Genomic DNA, 27779 nt, shown 5'->3' on the forward strand with positions numbered 1-27779 from the left:
GACGAGGCGCCGGCGTCTCATATCTGATGTTTGCTTCCAGCTGTGGGACGCCGTGGAGGGGTCGCTACGCTGCAGGAACGAAGATGGCGCCTCTGGAATCACCGCTCTGGCTTTCCTCAACAACAGGTACTCTTCTCCCCCCCTCCTCCCCCCCCCCCCCCCCATGAATGAAAGAATGTAAAGTGATCGGTGGTCACTGTTATTCTGGTGAAATGATGGATTCTTTATTTATGTTCTTGAGCTAAAGTGACTCTACTTGCTTTTCCACCTGATTCACATGTTGATGTACGAGAGACACATTTGTGAAACGATAACAAATCAAGGACTGAAGTAAAGACTGAAATATCAAGGAGACGATTTGACTTGTAATTATGTTTTTATTTACATCTTTTAATGAGTTTAGTGTAATTCAATGAGTTATGGAAAGTTTGAAAGCAGGTGAGTCGCACATGAGGCCGAACCTCCAAGAAAATTATACATTTTTAAACTATTTGTTCTTCCATCAAGCGATGTCAGTTATAGCATTGACCTCAAAGCCATGCTGTGAGGGAGCGTTTATAAAAATACCCAGAATGCAACAGCGACAGGAGTTTTTTGGGACATTTCACTGTATTTTGCACCAGAAAATTGGCTTTATGTTGAGATTGGAGGGATTTTTTTGTAGTAATTGTGAAAATAAAAACATTTTCATCTGTGCCACAACAAAGAAAAAGTAAAAATGTAGGTTATTTTGCCACCGTTTAACCGGTCCGGTTTCCTCAACAGGGAATTGTTCTGAATGTGGCCCCTGAACATGTTTGAACAGAATATCAAGTATGAATTAAGAGCAATGAAATAATAAAAATGAGAATTAGTTTAACATAATGGGAGGAAAAATGGAATGAACATAGCCGATGGCCAAGAATCAAGAAAGGATGATAAAAACAAGAGAGCACTGTTCTATAAATAGTAACACCCTCTACCAGAGTGTGTCGGTTTGAATCCATGGTTTCTAACCGTTCTTCCTGCTGCAGGATCGTGGCGGCTCGTCTGAACGGCTCGTTGGATTTCTTCACGGTGGAGATGAACAAACCTCTGGGCCTGCTGCAGTACCGAGGTGAGCGTCTCCCCGCCGGGAGGACATCGCAGATTCCCCCGGCGGGGAGAGCGCTGAGCTCACCCTCCGTCCTCCCGCAGGCGCCCCCGGCCGAGGCAGCGTTCCTCCGTCGCCCTGCTACAGCAGCGAGGACGTCATCAGCTGCCAGCTGACGCGCTCGGTGCAGTGCGCCCACCACAAGCCCATCACCGTGCTGCGGGCCGCCGCCGGCAGGGTGGTGACCGGCAGCCAGGACCACACCGTCCGGGTACACACACACACACACACACACACACTAGTTTGTCTGCCTTCAGGTGTCAAACCTAACAAGCACTGGTTAAGTATCTTAGCACACGGAAAAGTGCTTTTCTTCCATTAATTAAGTGAAATGTGTGGTTCAGGTTTACCGCCTGGAGGACTCGTGCTGCCTCTTCACCCTGCAGGGCCACTCTGGGGGAATCACGGCCATCTACATCGACCAGGTGCTTCATTCTTCTGCTCAAATACACAACATCCTTCCTGCTGCGGAGCGTCGTCGTTTATCGGTAGAAAAGGAAAGCGGACTGAAATAAGGTCACGACGAAGAAAACTAAACGTCCGTCACTGTTTTCCTCCTCAGTCGATGGGTCTGGCGAGCGGCGGGCAGGACGGCGCCATCTGCCTGTGGGACGTCCTGACGGGAAGTCGCGTCAGCCACGTCTATGGTCACCGCGGCGACGTGACCTCGCTGGTCTGCACGACGTCCTGCGTCATCAGCTCCGGGCTGGACGACCTGATCTGTGTGTGGGACCGAAGCACCGGCATCAAGCTGTACTCCATACAGCAGGTGACACACACACACACACACACACACACACACACACCCTTTTACTACCATTCACAACAAGGTGAATTAAATCTTTCAGCCCCCTTTCCCAAAAAGTTTGGACAGTGTTAAATGTACACTCTAAATGTGTTGCCATGGAGACGAGTTGCAGGAAAGAGTTGAAACAAACGTCTGCACTTTTAGTTTTCATGCCAAAAAAAAAAAAATCTTTCTCCTTTGATTCTTTGATCCGTCTCTTGTGGCAACATTAGATTTCCTCTCTGAAAAGCGCACGGTTCCAGAACGTTCCCCCGTGGTGACGTGCTCTGTCCCGCCCCCTGCAGGAGGTGGGCTGCGGCGCCAGCCTGGGCGTGATCTCGGAGTCTCTGCTGGTGACGGGCGGTCAGGGCTGCGTCTCCTTCTGGGACCTGAGCTTCGGCGACCTGCTGCAGACGGTGTACCTGGGCCAGAGCAGCGACGGGCAGGGCGTGCGCCAGCTGCTGGTGCTCGACAACGCCGCCATCGTGTGCGACTTCGGCAGCGAGCTGAGCCTGGTGTACGTCCCGTCTGTGCTGGAGAAGCTGGACTGACGAGGAAGGAGTTCCCCCCCCACCTTCTGGACGCCTCCTCTTCCTCCTCTTCGTCCCGGTTTGTGCTTCTCGTGTGCGTTTGTTTTTGCCCTCTATGCTGCTGACCGGGGGGGCGGGGCTTCACTGTGACCCCGCCCACCCAGAGAGGAAGATCAAACAGACTTCTTAGTTGAAATATTCCCGCTGCGCCGTGAAGCGCAGCCACACTGAGCGAGGTGCGAGTGAACGTGTGAGCGAGTGAATGTGTGGATGAATCGCGACTCTTTCTATGACAAACACTGCTGAGAACAACGGTGACCCGAGAGAGACTCGGATAATGATTACTGTATAAAGTGAACCTCCTGAGGGGGAATGTTTTTATATGTATAAATCTTATTTATTAGTTTTGTTGAATAACGGTTTCCTTCTGAGCGGCAGATTAAAGCAGATTATAACAAAGTGACGCAGTGAATTCTAACGTCGGGATGTTTGTTGGTGAAGTTCAGGAGCTGAAAGAGGAAAAGTAACTGTGTTTTTTCTTTTACCCTCCATTTGATCTTCTCGGCATCGCGTTTACATCGGTTACTTAAAAATGTGCCCTTCAGAGATTTATTATCAAAACACTGTTTCCGGCTTCGTTTTTTACTTTTTTTTTTTTTGTTCTGCAGTCATTAGCATGCTGCTGACGCTAACTGAACGGGAGTTAATCCAAAAGCCTGAAACACTTATGTAATGAATCAAATCCCTCTTTTGAAATGCGATTTAATCATAATTCTGTCTGATCAGTTTAATTAGAAATCTAAACAAATGAATGAATCAAGTCTGTTCGAGTGAGAAAATCCAACAAACTGGAACCAAATGTTAAATTCACGGCAAAAACAAGCACTTACTGATTTAAATGTATTCACATTGAATGGATTGTCCTTTGTTTTCTAACCTGCTGTCACTTTTACACTTTAATTATTGACACAAAATAAATCACGGAACTAAAAATGTCTTACTGTACCTTTAAAGAAAGTTCGGTTATACCACTTATCAGCTCTGGGTGGCAGCAGTGAGTCAGTTATGAACATCTCACTGCACCACCTTGTGGTATTACAACACTTTGCTCGGCATTTAATAAAATCAAATAAAAAACAAACAAACTCACTAACCACGAGGCAAATATTTGTTTCAGTCTTATAAAGAAAGAAACGGTAAAATCTTTTTTAAAACACGTTAAGTTAAAAAAAAAAAGTAACTCAAGGTTGTTTTTTGTTAACATGGAAGCCATAATAATGTTTTGTATAAAGATTGTAGAAATAACTGACGGAACAATGAATTTTGAAACGATGGAAAGTACGAATATGCAAATTTGATAAACGGATGAATCCAGTCGAAGGAGCGAAAGAATTATAATCCAGCAGGATGAATAAACTCCAAATGTAAGATTCCAGTGGATTAGAAATGTCAATCGGAGCTTCTAATAGATAATTAATGAATTAATGTGTCAAAAGCACTTTTGACGTTCAAAGTTACTGGATTCTTTAGATTTGAATGAGAGCAGTCAATCAGATTTAGTGAATCCAACAGGAAACTGTGATTTCGGGTCTTGCTGCTCGTCTGTGCCTGATCTTCACCTCCTCCAGAATGTTTCACACTTTCCCCCCCCGACGAACACCAACAACATCCTGAATGTATTTTTCTATTTTCCTTCCCTCGAGTCTCCGTTTACTGAATGTAGCGTCGCTAACCCGCTGCACTGTCGTTAACCTTCCTCTTGGCGGCGCCGCCGCACTTTGGTACGCGACTCGTGACCCGCTGGAGTCGAGGACGCCGCTCCCGTTACCCCTGGGATTAAATAAAAAACAAAAAAGAATAATCCGTCAGCTTAACGTCAGTATTTTCATCTGAAACATCCTGCCGGAGTCGGAGCGACGTCCTCCACGTCGGCCGTCGTCGTCTGGTCGCTTGTTTCTGTTGTATTGAAACTGGAAATGTGTAAAAGGTGTAGATTGTTTTTCTTTTTTTTTTTACTTTTGTTTTTCTAGAAATGTGAATTCATGTAAAGAAGTCGGACATTTTGAGAGAAACTTGAATGAATCACTGGTTATTTTGATATAATCTTGTCAATTGAATAAAATGTTCTATAAATATGAATAAAGTTTTTCAGTTTCAGCAGCGCCGACTCGACAGATTCACATTTTTTGCAATTTGCACCATAAATGTGCCTCGTTTCTTCCTGCTGCGACGGCGAGGCGAACCCTTTGACTCATGTTTACATTTTACAAACTCCACAACAGTCGTAGTGTTTAAATCACACAAAGCTCGTCTCTGACCACAGGGGGGCGCTGGTGGTCATTACTTGCACCTGTACAATCAAATGTGAAGCCGTTGTTCTGAATTCTGGTGAGGAAAGTCGGCAGGTTTATGATCTCAAATCACATTCATACAATCAAATTGAGGCGTACGATAAAGGTTTTTTTTTCCTCATGTGACTTTAATTCTCTCGAGCTGGAAGTTTTGCTGCTTCAGATCATTATGAAACATTTTTCACCTAATTATAAACGGACATGTTTTATGGCTATAAAATTGTTACATGTGCAATAAACTTAACACAACATACACGATTCTGCTGTTTAATTTAAAACGAGTTACTTTATTTACATATTTAAAGACATCGTGTGTCAAATGACAATGTAGCTTTAACCTGATCATTTGTACTTAAAGTAACAGAAAATCATAAATGGACAAAAGCAGCACATTTGGATAATTCGTAGCCTGAATTATCAGTGAAATGTAAATAAAAAAAATCTATGGACGAGAAATGGGCGTGTCCAAATGTCTGGTTTCTGTTTACTGTGATCCTGATGAGCTGAACGTTTCCCAACATGTCCGACTTCTCCAGTGTGTGTGTGTGTCAGTTCATTCCGATTTATTTTCTTTGGTCCTTCCATCCTGTTGCTCTGAGTCACAGCAGGAACAAAGCGGGAACATTTTTCCAAGCAGCTGCATCAGAAATGCAAAGTGTTTAAACGTAGAGCGTAAATCCACTGACCGGCTCCCTCTAGTGGCTGGGTGTGATCTACGCAAGCTGTAAGTAACTTATTTGCTATTTTATAACAGGAAAAGAAAAACTGCAACGACTTTGTACTAATTTTGAAATAAAGAGGCTTTGATACCACGAGTCGTCAGTCTACTGGATTTATTTATTCTTTTTAGTCGTTAGTGAGTCTCCAGACGGACATTTTCAGTTTTTTCTTGGAATAATCTAACTTTATTTAAGATATTTACAGTGTTACAAAGAAAAGAGGATCGACGTGCTGATTTGTTAGAACGAGTGGAGCGTCCGTCACCTGGAGGAGTGCATGCTGGGAGTTTTCCGTCCGTCACGTAGAAAAATAAAAAGGGAGCGCAGACGAGTGCATAGTGAAGGGGGAGACTGCCACCAGGCACGTCGCGGTGATCGTGGTTTCCGTGGAGACGGCGCTCGCTCACTGCTTGTTGAGGCTCCAGAGGGGGTCGAGGCTGCTGAGGGGGTCGTCCTCGCCGCCGCCGCCGTCCCCCCCGCGGGTCCCGTGCAGCCCCTGACCCTCCGCCGGCTGCAGGAAGCTCTGCTTGGTGACGCGCTGCTTGCTGCGCCCGCCGCCCTCCATGGAGAACGCCTCGGGGGCCAGCGAGGCCAGCAGCTCCAGGGCGGAGGCGGCCGGGGGCGGGCTCACGCTGGGCGGCGGGGAGGCGGTGGCGGGGGCGGCGTCCACGCCGTTGGGTGGCGGCGGGGAATGTGGCGGGCTGAAGGAGGGCGGCGGCTCCTGGACGTCCACCGGGGACTCTGCGGGCGGCGGCGTGACGGCGAGCTGCTGCTGCTGCTCCGGCTCCTCCGGGCCACCGGGGGCGCCGGCCTCCATGGCGGGGTCGGTGGCGCTGGGCGGGCGGATGCTGAGCTTGGCGATGGTGGCCTGGATGGAGCTGATGGGCATGTCGCCGCCCAGGACCAGGTCCTGCTGGGACTCCTGGCGGGGATACGGCTGCAGAGAAACCAAACGTCAAACCGTCTGACGGAAACTAAACGTCCGTTTCCTCGACCGAACAGAAGCGTTTTACCTCCGGAGCGCAAAACGTTAGAACTCGGGCTCCGGCGGCGAGACACGAACACCAAGCTACGCGTCTACACAACCTGCTACGTCACCGACGGCCCTGAAATCAACATTTTACCTCGGAGAGAATCGGTAAACTATCGTCCCGGAGGTTTTCTGCACGGCGCTCGGCGAGTTCCCCGCGCTGCACGACATCACAAAGAACAACGTTCGTCTTTAACCGTTACGCTGTGAAGACACTTTGATCTGACGGACGGCAGGTTGGTCACTTTTACTAATTCAAGCAAGAATATATAATATAAAACATTAATACTTATTAAACATAATAAAAGGTATATATTGTGATAGAATATTATGAATTTAAACATTGCTACTCTGTTTTGTATTTGTAATTGATGAACTTTAAATAGTATATTAATCTTAAAGATTCTTGTTCAATATTTTCAATACCATGTACACGTCATGTACATATATATATATTTAGGTTTGATGAGCATGTATTAACAAAACATAAAACTTGTGTTTAGTATATATTGCATGTCAGTTTAAAAAACTTTTTTTGTGCTATTTATGTTTTGTTTTCTTTTTACTCTTCAGTGTTTTGAACTGACGAAACAAGTCCATTAAGCGTGGTCCAGACGTCCAGACGGTGAAGGAGGTTTAGGTTTATCAGAACCGTTGGCAGAACCACATTAAAGGAGTTGTGTTTGTTTTTCCCGTCAAACTGCAGCGTCAGGTCAGATTCTACACTGACGATTGTGTTTGTGTGTTGAAGTGTCGGACCTTGGCGGCGGCGGTGGAGCTCCTGCCTCCGGCGGCGGCGGTGGAGACGCCGTGCCGCTGCAGCACCTGCTCGGCGTGCTTCAGAACGGCTTCGTAGCAGAACTTCAGGTGCAGCTGGAGACGCGTCACACGAGTCCAGATTGAAGAATAAATGAACAATCATCCGACGAAAGCTTCTGAAGCGTCAACGGAAGCGCGCGAACCCACCTTCTCCTGCAGCATGTTCTTCCTCTGCTGCCTCATCTTCTTCACCAGCAGGGGGAGCTCCGGGATGCCGTTGCCCGCCTCCAGCTCCTGCAGGGCGGCGTACAGCAGGCAGAAGGCGCCGGTGCGTCCCACGCCCGAGCTGCAACGCCACGAGGTTCAAACGAGCAAGTTCACCTCAGAGCAACAACGTTTGACTGGAGCTTTATTGTTTAAGAAAATAAAAGAAGAGCAAAAAAGAAGAAGACGAGGATGAAGGATGTGGGAAGAACCTGCAGTGAACCACCACGGGGGTGTGCAGCGGCCGCTGGTGCAGGTAGTGGCCGTGGACCTCCTGGATGAAGCGCAGCAGGTTGCTCTTGCTGTCAGGAAGTCCTCTGGAGGGAGACGAGACTGAGTTTAGCTCTCGGGTCTCTGTGGGGGTCAAGAGGTCAAGAAGGGGGGGGGGGGGGGGGTCACGGGACTCACAGCTCGGGCCACGAGGTGAACTGCAGGTGGACCACGGTGCGCTTCAGGCTCTGGTCGCGGTACTGCAGGCTGATCATGCGCTCCACGTGCGTGGGCGTGACCTTCTGCGTGGTGAGGCCCAGCGTGATGGGGCCCTGGGAGAGCTGCTGGCCGCGCTCGCTGGGGAAGTAGCGCAGGACTTTACCCTGAAACACACAACCACCAGTGACCAGAGCGCCGAGACGGGCGGGTCGCCCGCAGTCCTGCTGGAGGAATCAGGCGTCACACTGAGAACAGGCTGGCGACCAACGCAGCTACAGTACTGAGCCTCTTTATATACTGTAACCTTTGTTTGCCTCCAGTGACACTTATTTGCTGATTCCATGTGACGTCACATGACCAACGGCAGCTGGGCAGATCACAAATAATGTAAAATGTTCAAACGATTGACTATGTTGTTAAAATTCTTAAAAATACATTTCAAATCGTCACATTAACCGTCTAAAATGCGGGGGGGGGGGGGGGGGGGGATAATGTGTCAAAAAGAAAAATAACCAAGAGTTTTTAGACGGAACATACGGTGCCCCATGAGCAGGAAGATTTTTTTTTCCAATTAAAACCAATGTAAACATGTCGAGAGAATCGTGGTTTAACTCTTCATTAGAATGTATCTATTCATCGCCGACTTCCTGAAGAGTCGACGTGGGAAAAGTCATTTTATTCCGTCTCGACCTTTGACCCCGCCGTACCTTCTCCAGCTCCTGCTCCGACACCAGCATGACGACCAGCGACACCTTCTGCTCGTACACCATCAGCCAGAAGTCGGCCGCCGTGCCGGTGAGCGGCGCCTGCGTGGCGATGAGGCGCGGGCAGTAGGGCGACAGCTCCTCCACCAGGCTGGCGTTGATGTAGTCGTCCTTCCCCGAGCGCAGCACCACGCGGTTCAGGTCGTAGGGCATGACGTCCTGGTGGCGGTTCTTCATGGTGTAGCAGCGGGCAATGGCGATGGACAGCTGGCGGGCGTCCCGCTCCTGCTGCTCCTGCAGCTCCTTCCAGCGGGCGTCCAGCACCGACAGCCCGCCCTCCTGCTCCGACGGCCGCTCCAGGGAGTCCACCTGGGCCCGGAACTGGCCCAGGGCGCCGTGCAGGCGGGCCACGCGCTCCGGCGCCTGGTACGGGTCGCCCTGGATCACCAGGACGCCCTGGGAGCTCTTCTTACGACGCTCGCCGTCCTGCGGGTGAGACCAAATGTCCGCTATTCACATGATCTGCAGACAAGGAAACTACATTCCTCAACACTGAAAAACAAAAAAAACATGTCAAACTGTCATTTAATTTCTAAATGTTGTTTTTTTTACCATTAATAGGAAAATATCAAATACATTTGAATGAATAGAAGCAATACATCTGAGAAAAGTTGAAAAAGATAAAGAAAACAACCGATTTAAAAAATAGATATATATTTTTTTCTGATATATTTCTCTTAAATGTCTCACAGATTTCTGGCTGAATATCAGACATAAAGGCTTCCCAATTAAAAAACAATATATTCTTCTCCTTATATCAAAGCTTTTATGAAAAATATCTAAATATAAACTGTTGTTGCACTTCTGCTCTCACAATGAAGTTTCTATTATTTTATTTTACACAACAACAAATTCAGTAATAAAAAGACGTTTCACCAAACGTAAAGTTTAAGTTGCACATTAGTATTTCTACAAGCTTTTACTTATTTATTTTTTATCTGAAAGAATTCTACCACAAATGTTTCAGAGCTCACGTCTGGTTGAGCTCAGCAGCACAGGAGCATTGTGGGTAATGATACAGGATCAAGTGAAATCATGACCAAAAATAAGGTAAAAGAAAGAGTAACATGCCAAACGTATTATATATAATGTTTATTTCTTATATGGATTATTGGACTGAACATGCAAGACAGAAAAATGAATTTCAAGAACAAATTCTTTAACCCAATTGAACAAAAAGCTTCAATATTCATCAGTTTCTAAGTTTGTAAAATGAGAACTAGAAACTCAGGAGACTCGCACAACAAACTATGAAGACAAGAAAAAGAAAAAAAAACAGCATGAAGGTGACAAAAGTGTCAAACCTGTTTTAGTCCAGACGCCAAAATCAGACAGAATCGATGTGTGAAAACAAAGTTAGTGCAAAGAAGTACAAGTTTTGATCAAGTCAACATTTCCTCTTCCTCCCTGACGGCGGCGGCGTTACAGAAGCTCCTCCCACTCAAGCCGCTCTTCGCTCTGAACCCACATCAGTTACATTCTTTTGGAAATTAGAGTTTCTATTAAAAGTCACAACATGGATTTGATCACGAGCTTCACAAGAAGCCGTTTCCAGACGAGAGCCGACGGTTCACTTCAGAGAACCGGCTCAAAGAGCCGATTGGTTCCCTACTGACTCGTCACCAGTTGGAGGAGACGCCTCGGGGAACGCTCACGCTGTTGCTCCGCCTACGGTTGACGTCGCTGGAGGATCGTGAGCAGAAAATAGCCGCAGTGAGTCAATCAGTGAATCAGTCAGTGAGTCAGAGATTCACTCAGAGATTCACTCAGAGAGTCAGTCAGTGAGTCAGTGAATCAGTCAGTGAGTCAGAGATTCACTCAGAGAGTCAGTCAGTGAGTCAGTGAATCAGTCAGTGAGCCAGAGATTCAGTCAGTGAGTCAGAGATTCAGTCAGTGAGTCAGAGATTCATTCAGTGAGCCAGAGAGTCAGTCTGTGAGCCAGAGAGTCAGTCAGTGAGCCAGAGAGTCAGTCAGTGAGCCAGAGAGTCAGTCTGTGAGCCAGAGAGTCAGTCAGAGAGTCAGTCAGTGAGACAGTCAGTGAGCCAGAGAGTCAGTCAGTGAGTCAGAGAGTCAGTCAGTGAGCCAGAGAGTCAGAGAGTCAGTCAGTGAGTTGGTGAGTCAGTCAGTGAGTCGGTGACTCAGAGAGTCAGAGTTGGTGAATGACAGTCAGAAGGTCAGTGAGTCAGTGAGTCAGTGAGTCGTGGACCTGAGGAGAGTGTTGAGATCCAGCAGCCTGCTGGAGTCGTTCTGCTGTGACGGGAGAATCCGTCTCTTTACAGTCGGTTCTGTTTTTATGTACGTTTGCAGATAACCACCTTACCTTTTTGGACTTCGTTATTCTTAAACGTCAAAGTAAAATCCAGACTTTTTCCTTCTTCTACACGACAACATTTCAAGTGAAGACGCATCGTTTCTGCGATTCAGAACGGGTTTTTTTTAAGCGACTATGAACAACAGCAGCAGCTATGTGGACGTTCTACTGGACGGACGACTCAGTTGGGTTGTTGCGACGGTGACGGCCAAAACTACCACTGAGGAGAACACGGACTGGGAGTCACGACACTCTGGAGGATACATTGTTCTTGTTGTTCATCTACTGAGCGTGTGCAGAAAAAGTTACATTTCCAGCGGCTCCGAGGATCGTCGCGTAAAACAGAAAGACAAAAGGCAAACTAAGTCTTGCGTTTTGACTTGAAATGGCAGAATCTCCCCGACAGAGGACTTCCTGTTAGTTACTACGTCACTCGGAGTTAAAACTGAGGGGTTGGTCTTACCTGCGGGTCGGCCTTGGTGGGCTGCAGCACGTTGGTGGGGGCCTTGGCCCCCCCCGGCTGGCTCTCGGGACTGGAGGACAGCAGGTCGTCGGTGCTGGAGTTCTGCCGCTGGAACAGCGAGGTGGAGGGGGAGACGGCGGAGGGCGAGGGAAGGGGGGGAGGGGCGGCGGCCCCCGGGGTGGGGGCGGGCGTCGGCCTCTGCGGCGGGGGGTTCAGACCCAGCGAGCTGGGACCCGGGGAGGGGGACGGAGAAGGGGAGGGCGAGGGGGACGGGGGGATGGAGCCGGGGAGCTGGGGGGCCGGGGGCCCGCCCGGAGCGGGGGTCTGCTGCGGGGCACTTGGTGGTACGTTTGGTCCGGGAGGGGGGGGGTACATGGCGGAGGGCTGCGGGTGGGCCAGAGGAAGAGGAGCCTGAGGTTGCTGAGTCGCGGCCGGCTGAGGAGCCAGAGGCTGCTGAGGCATCATGGGAGCCCCCCCGGGGTAGCAGACCGCCCCGGAGTGGGGGGGCAGGGACTGACCGGGCATCCGCATGGGCTGCTGGGGGGGCATATTTGGTATCGGAGGCTGCCCGGGGTGGGGGTGGTGCTGTGGGGGGAGGGGATTAGGAGGCATTTGGGGCATGGGAGCCCTCGGCAGGTGGACCTGAGGCCCCTGGACCAGATGAGGCTGAGAGGCGGGGGCCATCTGGGGGTGAAGGGGGGGGTGCATGGGCTGCCTCGTAGGGGGCATGTAGTTCTGTGCGATGGGGGGGATTGTCTGACTAGTGGGGGGCATCTGCGGTCTGGGCCCCCCCGGGATCTGCATCTGTGGGTGGGGGGGGATCTGCTGGGCCCCGGGGGGCATCGACATCTGCTGCTGCGGAGGCAACATGTGCTGGTGGGGGAGTCGGGGGGGCATCTGCTGGCTGGGGTGGGGCAGGTAGGGCTGGGAGGGCGGCGGCTGAGAGGCGGGGGCTCTCTGTGGATGTGCAGCCTGGGGGGGCATTTGAACCTGAGGCGGTCTCGGCATCATGTGAGGATGCTGCGGTGGTGCGTACCCCTGGGGGGGCTGGTACCCCGGGGGCATCTGCGGCTGGAAGCCGTTCTGTTGATGTGGCTGCAGCTGCCCCGGGAATGGCTGCTGATAGTGAGGAGGACCGGCGGGCTGGGGGGGGAGGTAGCCATGCGGGTAGGTCTGCAGGGGGGGGTGCGGGCTGGGAATGGGCCGGGGTCCCGGCTGGTACCCCTGAGGGAGGGGCTGTGGATACTGCTGAGGATGTTTGGGCTGCTGTGGCTGCGGCGCCGGCGTCTGACCCTGCAGGGGAACGCCGGGCGGGGGCAGGTAGTGGGCATACGTCCCCATCTGAGGGGGCACGTTGTAGCCCGCCGAGGCTGCAGGGGGGGCGGGGTGCTGCGGGGCGGGAGGGTAACTGGGGAGGGGGGCGTTGATGCCGTCCACCGTGGTGGGGGCGCGCCGGACTGGAGCTGGCGCCACGGGGCCCTGCTGGGGCACCTGAGCTGGGGGGCGATAACCGGGCACCATCGCCTGGGGAGGCATCTGTGGCGCCATCTGAGGGTGGGGGCCGCGTGGGAGGGGCCCAGAGGTGGGGAACTGAGCGATCCGCGCCAGCAGCTCTGGGGGGGGGAGGTTGGCGGGGAAGCGGGACAGAGCGGCGCCCGGCGCTCCGGGCCAGGGGAGTGACGAACTGCCCCCCAGGGCCACAGCGGGCGGGATGAAGGCCTCGGGGCCGGGCAGGCGAGCCACTGAGGGGCCCAGCGAGGGGTGGTCGGGGGGGAGGCTGCGGAGGTCGTTGGGAAGGTCGCCCCCCAGGGCCAGGATGGCCGCGCTGAGCTGGGCCAGTTCTGGATCGTCAAAGTTGGGAACGGAAGAGTCGGCGTCCGGGGCTTTGGTCTTCAGGGACGGCTTGGCGGCCGTCGGCCGCGCCGGAGGCTTCTTCTGGGTCTCTCTGGAGGCGGACATTACAAGGAAGCAGTTCATCTTGTTAACAGCCGGCGCTATAAAAACAGTCTATTTTTTCAAATAAGACTTCAAAAAGGGCATAGAAGTGCCTTCCTTACTTTTCCAGGACGGGTTTGCGTTCCTCCTCCCTGGTCTGACACAACGTCTTCGCCCTCTCCAGCAGCCGCGACGCTTTGGCCTCCAGGTCGTCGTAAAACTCTTTCCCCTCCTGCGACTTCTTCATCAGGTCCTCGTAGGCCTCGTAGGAGCCGACCAGGCCCTGCACCGTGCCGCTCCACTGCTGCTCCGTCTGGCTCAGGCTCTTCCGGATGGAGGCGTACTGCACGTTGGCCTCCGTCAGGGCCTTCAGGATGTTCTCCTGCGCCGCCAGGTTCTGGTCGATGTACACCTTCACCTGCTCGTACTTCTTCAGCTGCTCCTCGAATATGCGCTGGGAGGAGGAGGAGGGTTTAGACTGCTGGCTGCTGCAGCTCGCCACAATAAGGCTGCGTCCCAATTCTCCCTCTTAGCACTTCATCTTACCCCTAACCCTTTGAAATGCGCGTTCATGAGAGTCTGAGGGGTGTCCCATTTCACTATTGTGCAGAGGCGGAGGGGTGAGGGGAAGGGCTATTCACCCCTCGAAACGGAGCGTTTACAGATGCACACTTTAAACAGAGGGGTAGGAGGACATGGCGCCAAAGGACTCACATTTCACATATATACGCTTCTAAAGTTATATAAACCCGTTGTGTTTTATACTAGTAAGAGCGGCAGTAGCGCTGCCGTGTGTCGTATGGAGCTTCTGTGTGTATTTGTTTGGTAGAGACCGTGTTATAACATTTTATTATTACACTGTAGAGTTCCAAAGTCTTCTAATATGGGTGTTTTGAAAACAGGGACCCCCGAGCAAACAAGGAAGCTCCTCTGCTTTCACATGGTGAATGAGGAAATATTTCTGAAGTCCAAATACAGTGCAAAAACTGAAGTAATCCATGTCTCCGTCTATTTCTTCGCCTTGATGTGGAAACAAAGCAGCCAAGCTGCTGCAACACGTTGAATTTGGGACGGAAGGACGATGCTCCTGCTGGAAAATCAACAAACATCTGTGGCTCAGCTCTGCTGATATAACGGCGCCGTATTATGACGTCAAAACTGTGAGACGGAGCAAAGGGGGGGTGGGGGGTGAGCAAAGGAAGAGGGGGGTCCCAAATCTAAGGGCTGAGACTGTCTTTGCCCTCGTTTTGGAGGCGGAGGGTTAAAGGGTAGGCGGAGGGGTAAGAATAGAATTGGGATTGGCCCTTAGATCCAGAAATTCACAGTGCATTTAAAATCAGACATGTTTGAGATGAAATGTGTTTTCTGAGCACTTTCACTTTCTGCACTCGTCTGGATCAAATTGCAGTCCAGTCCGGCGAGAAATTAAAACATGGGAAATATCCCCGTGAGCCTCATCCATTCATAAAATCTGACGACCTGAGCTCAGAAAAAGTTAAGTGTTCAGGATCAAAGCCCAAAGATGATGTTAATTTTATCACCATCAGTCCTCCACTTCCAAAGCAATTAGCAGTACTTGTGGTCGAGCGGTGTACTTAAGGGCCTCCGGCGCCGGCAAGGTACCTTCATGTCGGCTCGCTCGCTGGTGACGAGGGTGGAGGTGATGTCGTCCTGCTGGATGAGGTCCCGGAGCTGCTTTTCCAGGGAGCTTCTCTGCTCCCGCATCTCCTGCACCTTCCCCAGGATCCGCTTCATACACTGCAGGCCGGCCACCTCGTCTGCAGACACAGGGACACCGCAGGTTCACATGCGACTGGTCTGATGCACCACGAGAGTCTGGACTTTGTAGCTGCATGTCGTGAATATTGAACTGAGCTTCAAATTTATTAGAATTTTGTAGAGATACGTGATTTAATAAATGATATGAAGAAGCAGATATCCTTCCACTTCCGTTCGGACAAACAGTCCCTCCTCCTGACCCCCCCCCCCCCTCACCCTCGTTGAGCTGGGGCCGTGGCAGCGCCTCCCGCAGGCTCTCCAGCGGCCCCCCCAGCAGACGCAGGTTGCTGATGTGCAGGTTCATGGCCCGGTGCAGCTCCGTGTTGGTGAAGCTGGCCTTCTCGTGAGCCTCCATGTACTTCTCCAGGTCTCTGCGGACCTCGGCCAGAGCCTGTGCCTGTGCGGCCGGGTGCAGCTCGCCGCCGCCGCCGCCGCCCTCCTGCACGGCTCGCACGCCGGCTTCGTCGGCTTCCAGCACGTCTCTGATCTCCCTCAGCGAAGACTCCACGTCGGTGAAGACGCCCGAGAGCACTGCACGGGCGAGGACAAGGGGATTCACAACGAACGTGAATACTTTTAGATTTCATTTAATAGGATTAAAAAAGGAACGTAATTGCTCTCAGGTGTGTCTTCACAGTACAAAAACCCCAAATTGTTTATGTATTTATTAGTTTATTGGAAGATTTCAGTGAGTTATCTGCACCGACTGACGGCAGTCTTTTATTATTAGTGTCTGCAGAATGAAGTTGATTAGATTGTGTGCAGATTTACTTCTGCCACCATGGATATAACGCTGTGACGAATTAGCATTTTTAAGCATTAGTGCAGGTAATTTCACTTGTACTTACACAATGGGGCACATCCTTACTCATGGACCCACAATACTGACCCGTCAGAAGAAAGCTTGTGTAAAACGCGGCTCCCTCTGCTGCACCAAGCAGCACCGCGGCGTTTGGGTGTGTCTGAGGATGATAAAGCTGCTCACCCTGCATGGACTGGATGAGGCTCTTCACGGTGTCGGGCCGGACGCTGAGAGCCGCACACTTCTCCATCAGGACCGGCGGGATGTGGCTGTACATGTCCAAGTTGTCGACGGACTCCGGCTCCAAACCCAGAGAGTCCATGAACTGCCTGCAGGAGGAGGAACGGTCACGTGACGCTGGAACAAATCCTGACTCCAGGACCGGTTCTGACTTGGGAGATGGGATCTATTTTTCAATAAAAGTCACTAATGTTTCCGATCGTTTCACACGGGATTGTACTGCATTAGTGAGAGTAGTTCACTAACAGCTCTGAGCTGAGAGATCAGGGATGCAGTACTTATGGTTAGTGAAGTGGCATTAACACTAAAGCCATACTGTGTGTGTGAATTTGTAAAAACATGAATACTGCAAAAAGCCACATTGAATGGATGGTTTTTTATGGATATTTCAAAGCGTTTTGCAACAGGGAGCATCAGTGTAAATGGCTGTATGTTCATATCTCACATATTTTTCTTTAAAATGTTAAACTTGTTTGAATTGTATAAGTTGTTGAATAATGTGTATTGAAAGGTTCTGATGCGACCGTCACACCGGTCCAGTCCACGCTGGGTAAGATGTGGCTGCTGAGCAGAAACTACCTTAACAACCTTTAACCCCAATACGTTGCTGTCGTTTTAGAGAATACAAGTTCATGTACTCACTCCAGTGTCTCATTCTTGCCGTCAACCTTGGCCATGACGTCTCTGAGCAGCTTGGCTTTCTCCTCACTGACACAAACACACAAGCACGAACACTAAAATCTGAAAAGACTTGATTGATGCGTGAAAGTCTGGCCGAAGGCGAGAGTTTTGATGGTTACCTGTAGAGAGAAGACGCTTCGTGAGCGGCCATGGGCACGAGCTTGCAGAACAGGTCCGGCCCGGTGACGGAGGGGTCGGTGGGGTTGACGGGCAGAGCTTTCACCAGCGGGGCGCCTGAGGGGGGAGGACAGACGCTTTACGTCACCATGCAACAGCGGCGACCAACACCAGCGCCGAACACTGAAACTGCAGCCACGGCCCCCCCCGTCTACGCCACATCACTTTCGTGTTTTCCTTCCAGAAAGCTGTTTGCGTTCACGCAGCAACGTTTTAACAACAACAACGTCCGTTTCCACGGAAACGGCAGAAACGCTGAATAACGGGTGTTGCCCCCCCCCCCCCCCCCCGTCACCTTTGACCGAGGCCAGAGTCTCCAGAGAGGGAACCGTCTCGTGGTAGATGAAGTCGTTGTCCTTCTTGGCCGAATTAAACCTGCAGATTGAGAAACAAACGTGTATTTCTACACCCGTTCATCATCCAGGGCATAAAAACAAAACTAACCAAACAAATAATCAAACCACATGTTACAACGAAAGCTGGACTCACTTTCCGCCAATGACGTCCATGGTGAACCTCAAGGCGTCCTGCACGTTGTCGGGTTGCCCCTGCAGGGTGAAGACCAAACATGGCGGATTCACAAACACACATCACTGAGAGGCGGACGAGGATTTGTGGGAGGGTAAAGAGAAAAGCGCCACCTTGGCTAACTTGACGGCTTCATTGAGTTTGTCCAAAGAGCTCTGCAGGTAAGCCAACTGTGGGAAGCAGAAGAAAAACACTTCATCACTGTGAACGAAGTGACTTCAGAAACGGGATCACATCTAATTTCGGCGTTTGTTGACTTTCCATTTGATCGTTTTGGCTTCGCTGCAGCACGTTTTGTTACTGAGAGCTGAACATTCACTGTGTTCTTCACACTGAACTGAGCTGTGATCAGAGAGCAGATCAACCATCTGAGCTGATAATGAGTGATGAGATCACATATGATACAACTGCTTCTGCTTTCATTTTGAGAGTGGCGGTTTATTTTTTTCTCCAGAATGAGTTTTACCTGCTTCAGCATCTTCACTGTGTTTGATGACGGAGCAAAACAAATACTTTTTAAAAAGACACTCAAGATTTTCCTTTAAATCACATTTTTAAGTAATTTTTCAACCTGTTTTTTTTTTTATGTAGATGTGTGTACTAAATATTTTGCTTTTTTAAATTATTATTTTGGTATTTTATTCAGCCTGATTCTATTTTTTATGAAATTGCTTGGTGGTTTAATGTATTTTCTTTTCTTTTAAACAGGTTTTACACTTTCCTTACTATTTATTTATTCACTCATTTTCTGTGTGATTTTATTTATTAGGCTTTCAACTTGAGAATTTAAGTCTCTTATGATCTGCTTTTCATGTGTCGATATCTTTATGTACTGCTCAAGTGTGTGTGTTTTTGGTGACACTTTTAATTATAAGCGATGTTATTTCCTAGCGATGTGTGGACAGATTAATACAGGGGTGATTGTGGCTCGTATATAATTATCATATTCTCCATTATGAAGCACTTTCTTTACCAAATGAATGAATGAATGACTGTATTAATTTCTTTTTACTTGTGCAGCATCGTGACCTGGAGATGAAGTTTCTCATTAGATAAATGTTAGTTTCTTTTATTGAATAAATAAATAAATAAGATTGATAGATCAAACTTAAATATGCTTTACAGTTTAAAAAAAGGCCAAAACGATCAGTACATGTAGTACAAATGTGATAATATCGTTAAAACACTAATGCATAGACTGTTATTGTACTTTATGAATAAAATGTTAGGAGAGGTCCACTGTTGCTCACTTGCATATTAATATTGCACAAATTATTAAAACCCGCATTTAAACGTTTCCCCACTGACTCATGGAGGAGTTTGTACGTTGTTCCCACCTGCTCTCCGTACTTCTGCTGCTCCTCGGCCTGTTTCCCCATGTGAAGCTGTGGGAAAGTGGAAGATGATGTTTGTGTGTACCTCTGACTAATCACACACCCACACGCAAACAAACAAGTCCAGACACGCGCTGACTCGGCACACAAAACACACTCACGTGTGCAATAGCAGCAAAGTAGTAGATCTTCATCTGGACCAGCTTCTTCCAGTCTTTCTGGATCTTTCCCAGCATGGAGGCCGTCTCAGAGTTCTCCAGAGCCCTGCAGGCGTCTTTATAGTAATCCACCACCTGCAGCACAACAGCCACAGCTGTTAGTTTTCAAACACGCTTTTAATTATTGATTTCAACACTTGTGAGATGGATTTACTGGCAGGAAGCCAAACCTGCGCGCTGATACGAGCCACCAGGTAGCTCTTCCTGTTGTCCAACATGGATTTCTCCAGAAGACACTCCTGTGCCTGGCCCTGGGAGGAACAACAAGAAGAAGATGGACGTTTTTCTGCATGCGTGCATATTTATACCGATCGACCATTATATTACATTATAACGTGTTCCGGGAGACTTTTCTACAGGAACCATTGTCAATGATTCGTTAAACACGTCTGTTAGATTGGACTTGCCACTGTGCATCCACAAGTCACCATTCCACCACTTTTGAAAGACAACACCTCCCAAGAGCTCCAGTATAATCATCAATATTCGTTCAAATTCTCAAAACTCAAACACGGGAGGGTCAAACACGTTTTAGTTCAGTAAACAGTCAAAGTTCGTCTTGAGTGGGCCAGACCAGTAAACTAGTGCAATAATAACCTTTAAATGTAAATGGTAAAGCTTTTCTTTGTTGTGGCAATACTGCAGAAAATGACAATGCTTGTTGGGTTGGTGGGCCGGATCAGAGACTCTTGCAGGCCCCATGTTTGACAGCCCTGCAGTAACACATCAACTTTGAAGACAAACTGTTCGTCGTCAGTGGTCATCATGTTCCGGCTGGTGGGGGGGGGGGGGGCGGGGGGCGCCTACCAGCATGAGGTTGATGTTGAGGTTGAGGATCTGATGGCTCATGTCAACACTGAAGCTGTGGCTGAAATGGTCTCTCAGGTAGGCGAAAGCCCCCGCAGAGCACTGGAAGTGAGTGCAGGACACCTTCATCCCCTGGGAGAGAACATCGGGAGTTAGAAGGAGTGTGTGTGTGTGTGTGTGTGTGTGTGTGTGTGTGTGTGTGTGCAGTTATTCTGTCAGCGTGTGCCACACCTCCTCAGACACCCTGTTATCCATGGCCCCCAACATGGAGTGCAGCGCTCCTGCAGAGAGTCCGTGTTAGAAACGTAGTTAGAAACATCTCACACAGGCTTACGGCTTTAAGTCGTTTCTCTGTTTATTTGTTTACTCCAGATGAGCTGCTCTTTATGTATGTTTTTTTCCCCCCAAATTGCCTCACGGGACGTGAGCGCTTCATTTTCATCACATGAAATCTCATAAATTCATTTCATTGTTTTTTTACAGCACATTTAGGAGCTAAAGAAAACTACAGAATGCTATAAAACACAACCAGCCGTACATTAAATGTTGGGCTGATCTTGTTTCTTATCGTAACACAAGAACTAAACGACAGAAAAATGTAAACAAGCTTTAAAATATAATGATTTTCTTATGAATATTTTAGGGGTTTTCAAAGGGAAAGACGAGCTTCTTCCCTTAAAGATCTTGAACTCTATGATATTTATGTTAATATGACTTTTAATAGAGTAAATATTATAATACTTTTACACTGACAAGACTATAAAAGGCTCTGGTTTAATTCTTATTGGACTCATAACTGCTGGAATGGAGTCAAATCGACAGATTCAAGCAATGATAATTTGTTGACATTTCAAATCCTGTACATTTAAAGGTAATGGCCTGATTTAAAATAAAACTCATTTACTCACCGAGATTGTAGAGGATGCACGCCTGCTCGTAGCTGATATCATCGTGTGTGACGGTTTTTCCAGAGAAGATTTCGGTCCTAAACAAGAGCATTAAAGAGCAAAAGTCAACAAGTGACGACATCACGTGTGAAGGAAATCACTGATCAGTGACTAAAGTTTAATATTGAGACACACATGCAGAAGCCCATTGGAAAACCAACAGAGGGATTTCAGAACGCCACTTGATGCCCAGAGGCCACTTGATATCATCAGTTGCTTTTGTTTATTTTTCTTCCACCTTCCCTGAAGCTCCGTTCACACCACGACTTTTCAAGTGAAATCGCATCGTTTTTGAGCTGTATTGTTACTACGGTGACTGTCGACTCTATGACGACCGAGTCCCCGGAGAATACGGCCGGGGAGTCACCACGCTCTGGAGGCCGCCATATTTGTTATTATCCATCAACTGAGCATGTGCAAAAAGAACTCCTGACTATGGCTGTGGAGCGCGGCACCGGTGGCAGAGTTTCCCCCCGTTTCCATGGAGACGGAGTCGTCGCATTTTCAAAAGGTTACACCGTTTTCAACGGCTCTGAGCACAAAAGTTTTCCGTTTTACTTGAAAACATCGCGTAGCGTCGCTGCCATCAAGTAAAAAATTAGCTAAAGGGTTTGATTTTCGTACATTTTAAATGAAATTTGCTTTTGCAACATTAGAAAATAACTGCATTGTGTGACAGGACGTTGAGAGACGGAGGGTTTCCCTGCATGCTTACCAGGAGATGGGCACGGCGGCCTCCTGGCCCACTCCCATGGGCACTCGGCTCTGGAGGTAGTGCAGCTGGCCGAAGTACTTCCTCAGCGTGCTGCAGCCCTCGAAGTCCCTCGTCACGTTCACGGCACTCTGCCAAACAAAACCAATGAGACGTGCTCAATCGCCCGTTTATTAGTCCCCTACGTCGATAAAGTCCCCACTGATCGCCCCGAAACGAGACATTTCAACACCCATTATCAATTAATCCGCCATTTCGTCACGTGATCATCCATTTCCTAACATTATGATGATATACAGCATCGTGTTAATGTGTGTCTGAAAGAAATGCGACCAATCCACCATAAAACACCAACAAAGAGACGTTTTGTTACAGATTTACTGCAGATTACAATAATCCTAATTATAGAGCTCAAGTCAGTGATGATAATCTTCATTTATACACATTTCATGACAGAATGTGGTTTAAAGTGATTCCGACACACAAGCATACACATATTTAAACAAATATTAACAATGGGATGAAAAGAAATTATTGTTGAGCATTGCAATAATGATATAATCTAAGTCCATGTTCATATCTTTCAGATTCAGATATTTCCTCCAATTTACACCGTTTGTGTTTTTGTTTCCCATCCAGTGTGTCGGTAATTCTCACCAGCAGAGTTTCAGACGCAGAACAGTTAGTCGACTTTGTTGTTTTTGGTCATTTTTACTTGGTTTGTGATTGTGCCAGGTGAGAAATAATCCAAGAGGAAATATTTGAAATGAGTTCATTAACATTAGTTTTCATTCACCTTTACAATTCGGGCCAGAGCATGGCTGCACAGAGCCTGCTGACATTATTTACTGCAGTTTTGCAGTCTTCTGGGATTTTAATATTACACATGGTGATATTACAATGACAATAAATTCACAATATAGCCCAAATTAGGCCATTGTAAATGAGCAAAAAGCAATAAAATTGTTCGAATAATGAGCAAACATGTCATACTGGCGGCGGTGGAGGAGCTCACAATGAGATGATGCACAGCTTGTAAAGCAGGACACATTCTTATAAAAGCACATTAGGAGTAGTGAAAGAAGAGTTTTATTTTCAGGGTTTGGGTTTTAGAGTGTTTTAGACTAACATACTGCAAAATTACCTTTAAAAAAAACCAACTTGACATGTTGACATGACATGTCTTCAATGTAACTCCTTGACTGATGAGAAACTAACAACCACAATATGGTTTAAATAACCAAACTCATTGAGACGAAAACAAACAAAAGGGCAGAAAATACATCATCTTATACGCCACAGAAACTAATTTCTCCATCTTGTAGGATCGTTTTGGTTTTCCCTCAAGGTTATGAACTCCTGACATTTAGTTGAACTGGTCTAATGAACACGGGACTTCTGAGAGTGATTTCTGCACCGCATACCAGGTAGAAGGTTCGGGAGAAAAGCTCTCTGTATGATGTCCCACCAGACCTGAGCTTTTTACACATCAGATAAATAAAAAGCGATCAGCGTGACCCAGCCAGCTGATTGGGTCATCTTCCTCTTGAAAGGTTCCTGGTTCAATCCCACAACATGACAAAGTGTCCTGTACTCCGGAGGATGATGTAAGCACCTTGCAGGGCAGCGTGTGACTCATCATGACTGTTCAATCAGTAAAAAAAACAACAACTGCTAAACAAGTAAAAGCCCACTTAGAATGTAACATCTAATCAGCTCAAAGTTAAGGCAGGATTTTCTTCCACGATGAAGCAGATTTAGAAACAGCGAAAGTGAAAGCGGTAAATGGTGAAAACACTGGACGGCGCCTACCTGCCGCAGAGTCTCCAGCTTCTTCATCTGTTCATTGTAGTTGTCTGGATTCTCCCCATAATTCTTTAGGATGAACTGGAGAAGAAAAAGCAGCAGCAAGTAGGTGAACATGAGAGTTAAATAATTTAGCATGTCAATGAACAATATAAAGCTTTGGCTTTGACATCAGCATCATAGTTAAGATGTTTTTGACTCTGAGCTGATCTGGAGCCACTGACAATCTTCTATTGTACTCCGCTACAACCTTTCCTGTCCCCGACGGCGCGACGACGATAATAAGCATCAAGCAGCCCGACGTTGGGTCAGGAGGCGGACGAGCCTGCACTCGTCTATCAAGCTGTACTTCTGGCTCACTTTATAATTTAATCATGGAAGCAGGACGAACACGTGGCTGCTGGGAAGATGCACAATGGCATGGCAACAGCAAGATGTCGTGTCCTTTAACCTCCGCAAACCACGCTGCCGCGACGCTCCCTGAAGTTAAGTGAGCCATCATCAACACCGTTTCACACTGCGGCCGGGACTAAAGTGACTCACGAGGGCAAAGATCTCTCCATGGATCTGGTTGAGGAAGAAGATAGAAAATGGGTCATGAGATAAAGATGAGGAGGTTGAAGCCCAACAGGCCGTTAAACTGACCGGATGGTCTCCAGTGTAAACATCAGCCTTGTGACTGTGTTTCTGCAGTTCACAATGTCGGGCTGAACACAGCGAGAACACTTCCGGGTAAACTCCCGGGCTGAAATATCAGCGCGGCAGCCATCTTGGACGAGGAAATGCTTTTTCCTATGTTAAATTATTCATAATTCATTCCCCCCCCCCAACAATTTGGTTTCCTCACATACAGCAAAACCAGAGTTCCCATCATGGAAGCTTTTGTAATTTACATTTTTTTAATTTTTCCTCAGTAGATTTGAAGCGCTGGAGGTGAAACGTCAGCTCGATCAGTCCGTCTGTCTCCGCTGTCGCTCGTCTGGTTTCACACAATGATGACATCAGATAAATGATAAAACTGATGAGGACGAGTACGACAAGCAGCGTTTTATTACATTCAGTCAAATCTGAGAATCTGTCATGCGTTAAATACAACGTGTGTGTTGAAACTTTTGTTTTTACACTATTTATTTGCCTTAAGTAGCCTAAAGATCATCATTGAGTAAATGGTGCTTTTATAAATACTGACAATATATTTCTCATTCCAGAAAATAATGGAGACCGTCATGATGGGGGAACACAACGTAAATCAAGACAAGCAGCTTTCTTGACTGAAAGCATCATCAACATGATCATGACATTGTTGATTCACTAAAGCTTTTTGACATCGACTTGTTACTTTAATCAATATAATTTAAAAGAATATTCAACCTGTTGCGCAGGAACATATATGCCGTCAATCCAAATGTTCTTTTGTTCTTAATGAGGAAGCAAGAAACAAAAACGTGGGGATTCTTCTTCTAAACAATAATCAACATTGATATTGAAAATAATCTTTAGTTGCAGCCCATTTAGTAATAATGACTTTTGGATCATTACTACATGGAAAAATACAAATATGTCTTATGCAGAGCAAGAATGGTAACTTATGAAAGTGACGTGATTAGTTTTGTTTGGTTCTTCTTTGGGGATGATATAATATTTCTTCTATTCTGGTTGTATTCTGTGTGAAGTGACGTCACAAAGAATTTCCCAATCGAATGAGCACAGTATTTCTATTATTTTATATTTCCCTTCAAATACTGATCTTTAACTGAGGAGTTAGTCTAGATTTCCCATGTGGCGTCCGGCATAAAACCTATTACAACTCTCATCTGTACTAACTCCCCATCATATTGTTGTGTCATAATAAAATTATAAATTGAAGGTTATTGATTCTGTTTTACTCAATCCAGATGTTTGGTTTTTTTTTTCTCCCTCAAAGCTTGAATACAATATGATCCCTTTTTAATCAATCAAACACTTCTGCATGTATTGTGTGTCGTTAATCTCCATGTATAAATGTGTATTCATGACAACACGACCTGATATTTAGCTTTTCGCTATGGGTCTGTCACCTGCTTCAACTTCAGATCAGGTCATTTCACGATTGTTTGCTGCTTTCTTTTGTGGAATAAGCAGCAAAGTAAACGTGACGTGGCTGTTAAAGGTATTTGACGTCTACATTGAGATTATTTGATTTTGGCTGCTCTCAGTCAGGTGCACGTGACAATGAGATCACTGTTGTTGTTGTCATGTAGCCTGCCTGGGCCAGGAGGAGGCTGCCTCGTTATCTGTTAACCAACATGCTCAATAAGCTTTAGCTTTACAGTTCCATGTCTTCATTTCAAGACAGATGACCACTTAGCCGAGAGCTTATAAGGAACTTCCAGGTCATTATTATCGGCAGCGAGCTAACGTTAGCAAACAAAAGGCGGTGGTGTGAGCTAGCTTCCCAGCTACACCTTCTGGAAGATTCTCCTCAGCGCGACAGACAGGGGCAGAGAACAGGCTCTGGGAGCGGCGGCAAACGCCGACGCCTCGGTTAAAGTTATCCCTCCGTCCATAATCCGCGTCGGTCTGACTTTCGACCTCAGCCCTGTTGCTCCACTCCCCGCCCCGCTTACCTGTCTCACGGCCGGGTTGAACGGGAACTCCCCAGCCTCCTTCAGATCCAGCCAGATCATCGGCATGCGGGGGACCGCCTCCATCGCGGCCGTGTCCGCCGGTAAAGTGCTTAAGTCCCGCTGTTAGTTTTTTCTTTTTTTACGGTTTTCCTGAAGATATTCTTCCTCCAAACAACTGTGTCATGTATCCATACACCCTCCAACCGGAAGCTGGCCGTTTTCGTGACGTAGGCCTCCTAGACGTACCGCGAGTCATTCTGGGAAATGTAGTTTATTAGGGGCACGTTTGACGAAAGAGAAGGAAGCGAATGGAGACAATAAAATAATGCCTCGATTGGAAACACGTAATTTGGTTGAATAAAACTTTTTCATTAACTTTATCGAAGTCAAGAATTGGGGTGTTCAACATGTGGCCCTTCAGCTTCTCTGCAGCAGCTCCCTGAAGTTTTCACACAAAAAAAATACCGAAACATTTTCTTTTCTTTTTTAAAGTTTTATTTGCATTATACACTAATTAAAAAAGTCTAATATTTAGGCTAAAGCAACTAAAGAAGGTCAAAATCGCTAAAAACATACAGAATAACGGGAATTGTTTAAAAAAAAAGCGAAAATAGAGAAAACTCATCAAACCATAATCCATGACTAACAACAACAATAACAACAACAACAACAACAATAATAATAATAATCATCATCATCATCATAATCATAATAATCATAATAATCATAATAAAGAAATTAGCAAATAAATTGATTACATTTGTTCAGACAGCTTTTTATTTAAAAAAAGGAAAAAGAAAAGGGAAAAAGACATAATAAAAATGAAGATCAAGCTATGGTCCTTTGCAGTAATGTTTTGGGATGTATTTCCTCTATAGAAATGATCGAATGTACTGTCAGGACATGATGATCACATGAACGGAGACTTTCACACGTCATACGTGTAGCCAATAATGCTTTAGTTCTCGTTTTACACAATCTAACAGATTCCTCAAACACTTCCTGCAGGTGAGTCTATTAGAGGAAATAACTGAACTAACAGGATCCCCGTGTGCTATTCAATCAGGCTAAATTCATGCAGATTTTTATTTTATTATTAAACTTGACTCTTTGTTTCTTCTCCATCAAGTGTTTCTTCTCCCCTCCTGCAGGTGTCACTAGTGTATTTGAACAGCTGCTGCTTGAGGGCATAAATTATTCTACATCCATCACAGACTGAGAGAGAGAGAGAGCGAGAGAGAGAGAGAGAGAGAGAGAGAGAGAGAGAGAGAGAGATGGTCATGGGTTAATTATGGAATAATCTTCTGGCTAATCCGTATTCAGACGAGTGCGAACACTCCTCTGCTGCCACAAAACATCGATTGTCATCTCTTTGTGTCATGTTGGGTTTTGTCAACATGTGGTGCAGGCAGCGTGCCAGCAGTGCTGGATTATCATATCGACATGATAACAAGAAAGAAAGAAAGACAGAAAGGAAGATGGAGTGACAGTTATAAAGTAGCTCACTACATGGTGACACTGAATTATTCTATACATAAAGATCTAATCTCAGCACATTTTACAAGTCGTTTTGCTGGTATTTAAAACAGGGATTTACAAATTAACCATGGATTCTAATTCCAAATCACATTTAGTCGATTATTTGACACATAGGAGCAGAAATAACTG

General features: G+C 47.2%; 2 protein-coding genes across 2 annotated transcripts in view; one reads left to right on the forward strand and one right to left on the reverse strand.

Moving 5' to 3' along the window:
- Positions 1 to 2502, forward strand: part of scap (SREBF chaperone) — a 35180-nt gene extending 32678 nt beyond the window's left edge. The window contains exons 18-23 of the mRNA XM_080501599.1: positions 41 to 126; positions 1014 to 1096; positions 1177 to 1343; positions 1477 to 1557; positions 1695 to 1901; positions 2225 to 2502. Of these exons, the coding sequence (XP_080357725.1) occupies positions 41 to 126; positions 1014 to 1096; positions 1177 to 1343; positions 1477 to 1557; positions 1695 to 1901; positions 2225 to 2470 (870 nt within the window). The 3' untranslated portion in view covers positions 2471 to 2502. The remainder of the gene's footprint in view (positions 1 to 40; positions 127 to 1013; positions 1097 to 1176; positions 1344 to 1476; positions 1558 to 1694; positions 1902 to 2224) is intronic.
- Positions 2503 to 2519: 17 nt separating this feature from the next.
- ptpn23a (protein tyrosine phosphatase, non-receptor type 23, a) lies at positions 2520 to 26300 on the reverse strand. The gene is made up of 25 exons (XM_080501598.1): positions 26112 to 26300; positions 23512 to 23586; positions 21703 to 21830; positions 20949 to 21025; positions 20272 to 20321; positions 20041 to 20172; positions 19404 to 19484; positions 19177 to 19308; positions 19019 to 19066; positions 17795 to 17851; positions 17643 to 17701; positions 17449 to 17528; positions 17096 to 17210; positions 16938 to 17003; positions 16239 to 16384; positions 15470 to 15784; positions 15098 to 15252; positions 13597 to 13928; positions 11540 to 13484; positions 8709 to 9191; positions 7981 to 8165; positions 7785 to 7889; positions 7516 to 7654; positions 7309 to 7422; positions 2520 to 6456 (listed from the first exon to the last, which is right to left on the reverse strand). The coding sequence occupies exons 1-25, from the start codon at positions 26193 to 26195 to the stop codon at positions 5923 to 5925; spliced, it is 5637 nt and encodes a 1878-aa protein (XP_080357724.1). The 5' UTR covers positions 26196 to 26300; the 3' UTR covers positions 2520 to 5922.
- Between the last annotated feature and the right edge of the window lie 1479 nt (positions 26301 to 27779).

This window comes from Blennius ocellaris (genome assembly GCF_963422515.1).
Source record: "Blennius ocellaris genome assembly, chromosome: 8".
Classification (NCBI taxonomy): Eukaryota; Metazoa; Chordata; class Actinopteri; order Blenniiformes; family Blenniidae; genus Blennius; species Blennius ocellaris.

Bases quoted from the DNA above. Each gene is read 5' to 3' on its own strand.
- ptpn23a (XM_080501598.1), bottom strand. From the start codon at position 26,195: ATGGAGGCGGTCCCCCGCATGCCGATGATCTGGCTGGATCTGAAGGAG. The intron at 7,890-7,980 runs GTGAGTCCCGTG...GTCTCCCTCCAG, and splicing joins TTCACCTCGTGGCCCGAGCT to AGGACTTCCTGACAGCAAGA. The intron at 7,423-7,515 runs GTGGGTTCGCGC...ACGCGTCTCCAG, and splicing joins AGAACATGCTGCAGGAGAAG to CTGCACCTGAAGTTCTGCTA.